General features: G+C 46.6%; 1 protein-coding gene across 7 annotated transcripts in view; it reads right to left on the reverse strand.

Moving 5' to 3' along the window:
- Positions 1-253: 253 nt before the first annotated feature.
- Positions 254-7510, reverse strand: part of LOC138614211 (G protein-coupled receptor 137Ba-like) — a 12217-nt gene continuing 4960 nt past the window's right edge. The window contains exons 2-7 of one of the 7 annotated variants that reach the window (XM_069687506.1): positions 4972-5021; positions 4781-4892; positions 4426-4575; positions 4212-4340; positions 3747-3868; positions 254-1868 (exon numbers count right to left, since the gene is read on the reverse strand). In XM_069687506.1, the coding sequence (XP_069543607.1) occupies positions 1754-1868; positions 3747-3868; positions 4212-4340; positions 4426-4575; positions 4781-4892; positions 4972-5021 (678 nt within the window). In that variant the 3' untranslated portion in view covers positions 254-1753. Of the gene's footprint in view, positions 1869-3746; positions 3869-4174; positions 4341-4425; positions 4576-4669; positions 4893-4971; positions 5022-7510 lie in introns of all 7 variants that reach the window. The other 6 variants (XM_069687503.1, XM_069687505.1, XM_069687504.1 and 3 more) reach the window with 6 other exon arrangements.

Consider the following 7510-nt stretch of genomic DNA (forward strand, 5'->3'; position numbering starts at 1 on the left):
TAAATCTTTGAATCTCTCTAAATCTTTGAATCTCTCTGAATCTTTGAATCTCTCTAAATCTTTGAATCTCTCTAAATCTCTCGAAATCTTTGAATCTCTCGAAATCTTTGAATCTCTCTAAATCTCTGAATCTTTGAATCTCTCTGAACCTTTGAATCTCTCTGAATCTCTGCACCGTGTCCATGTGTGTACCTGCTGACTATATTTATTTGAAAAGAGGAATAAATATTTCTGATTATCACGAGCTCACAGCTTCCTTCCTGGTCGTCAGCAGTTTCTCATTTTATTGTTTTTGTCAACACGTCACAAACACACGAATCACAAACACGGCAAAGGACATGATGTGAGACGGCCGGCTGTACAAAGACCGTAGAAAACCTGCGTCTGCTGCAGATGGACACTTCCAGCTTGGTCCACAAGGGCAGAACCAGGACTCAGAACCAGGACTCAGAAGGTTTAGATTGAGCCTCCCGCACTCTTTCAATCCCATAAATCAGACATTTAACAAAACTATTAAATTCAGATGAGTCCAGTCTGTAAATGTTTGTTTCCATTCAACACGAGGTGAAATGAAGATATACAACAGGAAGTAAGAACCAGACGTCATCCCCGTCATGACTTCAGCAACACTGTCATCACAGAGGACATGTAAACGCTTCCAGACGTCCCCGTCTGGACTCCCAGCTGTCCGCCGTCATCGTTTGTGGCCGCCACATCCTGCTGGGTGTAGACCTCCACTTTGTTTTGAAACTGTAGGAGATGCTTCCACCAATCAGCTTCCAGCAGGGTTTCCAGACCAGAGCTGCGGTCCTGGTTCTGGTCATCACACGAAGTCAGGAGTTACATCCGTGTTTAGAGAAGTCCACCAGCGAGAATCAGATCCGGGCATCTTAACTGTGTTTAATGTTTTTACGTAACGTTCGTTGAAGTGTGAAATGTGCTGTACATCCCAACGCCGTCCTTCATGACAGGAGGAGTGCTCTCAGAGGAATCCTCCTCAAATGATGAAGAGCGTTTCATCACGACATCGTCTCAAACAGTCTGGAGCAGGACGTCTGTCTCGGTCAGTCTGGGAGAAGTCCAACGTCAAACTAACTTTAACCAATCGAACGTGATGGTGTGCGTCTTGGTATTTCAGACTGTTTTTAGTTGCTAAATTCTTCTTGATTCTTCTTAAAAACATTTTGCCGTATTTTCCAGCTAATTTCCTGGAAACTTTGCTCATATTTTCGGGCACATCTAAGTGCTGTTAAGCAGCGCAAAGATGTTGAAGGAAAGTCCTATTATGCAGTTTGGTATTCACAAAGCAAATAGAGAGCTCATTATTTTGGAGATGTTAAGACAATGCAAGGAAATAATGCGCCAGGTCAGCGTAAAATAGCTTTTTGAACTTGCATCAATATCTGTCCGAGTTTCCTAGAAAGGCTGCAGATCAGCCGATATGCTGCACAAACACCAGGTTCAAAGTCACCAAGAGTCCAAATGAAGAATTTTTGTTCACTTTGAATTCTTGGGATCACGAGTCCTTCGGCTGGAAGACGCAGGAACTTCAGAGTCGTGTTCGTATCTTCTCCAGTTTCATCTGCAGTTAACGGGAGCGTCTGGACGTTGGACAGTCGCTCGCCGAAGACGGTTTCCCTTTCGTTCAGTTTTCTACTGTGACTCTACGAACCTCTACGTCAGTGGAAGCAACAAACACAATGAGTGATCGGTGTCACCGTGTAAAAGTGATGCTGTACAGGGAACAGGGGGATTATGGGTAAGGGTGGAGCTCTCCGGCGGCGGCGGTCAGGCGCTGCTCGTCGCTGTCGGTGTGGACGGTGAAGCTGCTGTGGCGGCCGCCCCAGTCGTAGCAGTCGCAGGACAGACTGTCAGAGAGACGAGAAGACGGTAGTGAGACAGGTTCAGGACCGGCGAGGAGCTTCGGGGAAACGTGTGTCTGTCAGCTTTTCTTCATACAGTGGAAAACATGACTTCATGCCGCCTTCACAGCTACTGTTTCTATACTTCACACCGTTAACTGAAGGTGGATGAGAAGGTGGTGAGGTGGATGAGAAGGTTGTGAGGTGGATGAGAAGGTTGTGAGGTGGATGAGAAGGTGGTGAGGTGGATGAGAAGGTGGTGAGGTAGATGAGAAGGTGGTGAGAAGGTGGTGAGGTAGATGAGAAGGTGGTGAGAAGGTGGTGAGGTGGATGAGAAGGTGGTGAGGTAGATGAGAAGGTGGTGAGGTGGATGAGAAGGTTCTGAGGTAGATGAGAAGGTTGTGAGGTGGATGAGAAGGTTCTGAGGTAGATGAGAAGGTTGTGAGGTAGATGAGAAGGTGGTGAGGTAGATGAGAAGGTTCTGAGGTAGATGAGAAGGTTCTGAGGTAGATGAGAAGGTGGTGAGGTAGATGAGAAGGTTCTGAGGTAGATGAGAAGGTGGTGAGGTAGATGAGAAGGTTCTGAGGTAGATGAGAAGGTGGTGAGGTAGATGAGAAGGTTCTGAGGTAAACAGTGTGCAGCACCGTAACCTGCACGGAGCAAAGAGAAGCTCCAACCTTCACCTGGTAGAAGTCCAAGTTTCATCCACATGTTTTTGTGAGCAGTGGTTCAGGTGTGTTAACGCTTCTTCACCTGAACCTGGAGCAGAGAAACAGCAGATTTAGATCAAACTCTGGAAACGGTCAACAGAACCTGGAAATGTTCAGAAAGTCTACGGCGATGAAGCGAGGAGCTGGGCAACGTGTTCTGATGACATCACGTTTTAAGAGGGGCGGAGCTTCACTGTCAGGTCAGGAGACACCAGCTGGGTTGTCAGAGTCAGACTGTCAACACCGAGTTCTACCGGGACCTTCTGAGGAGAACGTTGACTGTGGACCACCTGAACTGTGTCGCCATGGCAACAGTTCAAAAACATCTTGTCACAGACTTTGATGTCTCTCTGTTCAAGTTTCAGACGTAGCAGACCAGAGCTCACGAGAACATGTGTAGTGATGAAGAAATGAAACTTGGAGTACTTACTCACGAAGGTTCCAGCTCGTCGGAACTCCGTGAACGTCACGGTGCAACGCGTTGTCACGGTGCAGCGCGTCGTCACGGCGTCACGGTGCAGCGCGGCGTCACGTCGTCACGGTGCAGCGCGTCGTCACGGCGTCACGTCGTCGCGGCGTCACGGCGTCATGTCGTCACGTCGTCACGTCGTCACAGCGTCACGGCGTCACGTCGTCACAGCGTCATGGCGCTTCACATCGTTCCTGTCGGTCTTTAGATTTCCACTCGGCTCCTGATTGCTGTTCCGTCACCGTTAATGTCGGTAGAAACAGGATGTTGACACGTTCTCTGATGTTTAGTCTTGTTCATATTTATTCATTAATTTTAGTCAAATATTTGATCTAATCATTTTTGTTTCTATTTATTATCACTTTAAACAATCTACTTTAACGACTGACCCGTTTAAACAACAATAATTATCCCTCCGTTGCTGGTGCTAACTGTTATAAGTAGTTCTGGATGAGGGCGACTGAACGACTTCCTCCCGTTAGTTTCACATCACTCACTCTAACTTTCCTCCTTTTGCTTCGGATCAAATCATAATTTCTTCTTCTGATGATCATTTAGTTCCAGAGAGAACGTGAATCCGACGACGGAAGACATGAAACCAACAGAACGTCCTTAAACACGACCCGTTCGGGAAACGGCTTCAAACACAAAACGTTCCACGTGTTCCACGTGTTCCATGATTCCTGACAGAAACGACATGTTCACCTGGCCGAGGAGCTCTGAGGAGGAAGGCTCCACGCCAGGTCGTCGTCGCTGTCGTACCGACGAGGGTTGTCGAAGAAGTATCCTCTGGAGGAGAGAACGTGGTTCGGGACCCCGGCGCTGCTCTGAACACGGACAGAACACAGAACACGGACAGAACACGGAACACGGACAGAACACGGACAGAACACAGAACACAGAACACGGACAGAACACAGAACACGGAACACGGACAGAACACAGAACACAGACAGAACACGGAACACAGACAGAACACAGAACACGGACAGAACACAGAACACGGACAGAACACGGAACACGGACAGAACACGGAACACAGAACACAGAACACGGACAGAACACGGAACACAGAACACGGACAGAACACAGAACACGGACAGAACAAGGAACACGGACGTCAGTAACTGGACCTCGTCATCAGTGTGTGTGCTGTGAAGGCGGGCTGACCCGGTCCTGAGGCGGCCTCCGGACCCTGAAGAAGAAGACGACCAGCGAGGTGGGCAGCAGCTCCCACACGAACAGAATCACCCCGAACACCACGTAGCCGGCGTCTCCTAGCGACGAGCGCAGGTCCGCCTGGGGGCACGCGGGGGTCAAAGGTCAGAGGCTAAAACACGCTTATTCAACAGCGAGCGCCGTCCCGGTCCCAAACAGAACTCACCTGGTCCGACACGTTGTACCAGTCGTAGTCGAAGGAGTCGACGGTCTGGATGTCGGCGAGGGCGAGCACCACCAGGTTGTAACAGGCCCGGGACGCGTACAGCAGCACCACCGCCACGCCGATCAGAACCACCTGACACGCCGACGTGCCCTGCACACACACACTCGGTTATTCTGCTGCCGGACAGCCGGACACGTCGACGCGCGTCGAGCTCCTTCGGCTCGTATCGACGTCCAGACTCCACCTTTGACTCCAGGTAGACGCTGGCCAGCGACATCTTGGCGACCTTGTACAGACAGACGGACAGCGAGACGGCGCACAGGACGAACAGGCTGTCGTTGACGGTCACCCTCACCAGGACCACGCTCTTCACGTCGGCGGCGCCCGTCTTCACCAGCAGGGCGCAGACCAGATTCACCACCAGGAACATGAGACTGACGCCCAGGAAGAGCAGGTAGAGAGGACGTCTGTAGGACAGGAGACAGACGGGGAACCGGTCAGCGGCTGCACCTTCGGGGTTGGAGGACCGGAGGGGTCAAAGGTTACCTGTACTTCAGCAGGGCAGGTGTGTACTTGGACTTCGCCTTGAAGTAAACCTGCGACAAGAAGAAGACACTGATGAGACCTGTGATGTCCTGCACATGTCCTCTGACGATGGACAGGTCGTCACATGTCCTCTGACGATGGACAGGTCAGTCACATGTCCTCTAACGATGGACAGATCAGTCACGTGTCCTCTGACGATGGACAGATCGTCACATGTCCTCTGACGATGGACAGGTCAGTCACATGTCCTCTGATGGATGGACAGGTCAGTCACGTGTCCTCTGATGATGGACAGGTCAGTCACATGTCCCCTGATGATGGACAGGTCAGTCACATGTCCTCTGATGATGGACAGATCAGTCACATGTCCTCTGATGATGGACAGATCAGTCACGTGTCCTCTGATGATGGACAGGTCAGTCACATGTCCCCTGATGATGGACAAGTCAGTCACATGTCCTCTGATGATGGACAGGTCAGTGACATGTCCTCTGATGATGGACAGATCAGTCACGTGTCCCCTGATGATGGACAGGTCAGTCACATGTCCTCTGATGATGGACAGGTCAGTCACATGTCCTCTGGTCACATGTCCTCTGATGATGGACAGGTCATCACGTGTCCTCTGATGGATGGACAGGTCAGTCACATGTCCTCTGATGATGGACAGGTCAGTCACCTGTCCTCTGATGATGGACAGGTCATCACGTGTCCTCTGATGATGGACAGGTCAGTCACATGTCCCCTGATGATGGACAGGTCAGTCACATGTCCTCTGATGATGGACAGGTCATCACGTGTCCTCTGATGATGGACAGGTCATCACGTGTCCTCTGATGATGGACAGGTCATCACGTGTCCTCTGATGATGGACAGGTCATCACGTGTCCTCTGATGACATCACTCAGCTGAATGACTTCCTTAACTTTATTAGTAATAGTTTGTGAAATCAGGACACTTGGTCAAACATGGACATCTCTGATTGGCTAGATGCTGCCGACAGCGTGACGAGGTGCCGAGTGTTCAGTTGAAAAGTATCAGCGCTGCGCTCGTCGCTGTCACCGGCCGTCCAATCACAGTGAAGGAGGGGCGGGACAAACGCAGTTAAGCCCTGACACTGGTCTCTGATTGGTCCGGCCTGCAGAGTGACTGTGCAGACGCTGATACGGCTCCTGTCAGGTGTGAGCAGGTTTCCATCTTTCTACAGGTCTGTCTCATCATCGACTGAAACCACCACTCCACCATTTCCTCCCGTTTGGAAGAAGAACGACGGCGCTGCAGGTGGAGGGACTCAGTGGTCGACTGGGTCGGCCATTACTGGAAGGGTTAGTGGTTCAATTCCCAGCTTCACCTCAGCATGAGGGGAGGTATCCTTCAGAAAGATGATCTACTGCTCCACATAGTATCTATCTATCTATCTATTATCTATCTATCTATCTATCTATCTATCTATCTATCTATTATCTATCTATTATCTATCTATCTATCTATCTATCTATCTATCTATCTATCTATCTATCTATCTATCTATCTATCTATTATCTATCTATCTATCTATCTATCTATCTATCTATCTATCTATTATCTATCTATCTATTATCTATCTATCTATCTATCTATCTATCTATCTATCTATCTATCTATCTATCTATCTATCTATCTATCTATCTATCTATCTATCTATCTATCTATCTATCTATCTATCTATCTATCTATTATCTATCTATCTATCTATCTATCTATCTATCTATCTATCTATCTATCTATCTATCTATCTATCTATCTATCTATCTATCTATCTATCTATCTATCTATCTATCTATCTATCTATCTATCTATCTATCTATCTATCTATCTATCTATCTATCTATCTATCTATCTATCTATCTATCTATCTATCTATCTATCTATCTATTATCTATCTATCTATCTATCTATCTATCTATCTATCTATTATCTATCTATCTATCTATCTATCTATCTATCTATCTATCTATCTATCTATCTATCTATCTATCTATCTATCTATCTATCTATCTATCTATCTATCTATCTATCTATCTATCTATCTATCTATCTATCTATCTATCTATCTATCTATCTATCTATCTATCTATCTATCTATCTATCTATCTATCTATCTATCTATCTATCTATCTATCTATCTATCTATCTATCTATCTATCTATCTATCTATCTATCTATCTATCTATCTATCTATCTATCTATCTATCTATCTATCTATCTATCTATCTATCTATCTATCTATCTATCTATCTATCTATCTATCTATCTATCTATCTATCTATCTATCTATCTATCTATCTATCTATCTATCTATCTATCTATCTATCTATCTATCTATCTATCTATCTATCTATCTATCTATCTATCTATCTATCTATCTATCTATCTATCTATCTATCTATCTATCTATCTATCTATCTATCTATCTATCTATCTATCTATCTATCTATCTATTATCTATCTATCTATCTATCTATCTATCTATCTATCTATCTATCTATCTATCTATCTA

Source organism: Brachyistius frenatus, unplaced genomic scaffold (assembly GCF_029030835.1).
Source record: "Brachyistius frenatus isolate BFR_SWC_R1_liver_20210118 unplaced genomic scaffold, ASM2903083v1 Contig_469, whole genome shotgun sequence".
Taxonomy (NCBI): Eukaryota; Metazoa; Chordata; class Actinopteri; family Embiotocidae; genus Brachyistius; species Brachyistius frenatus.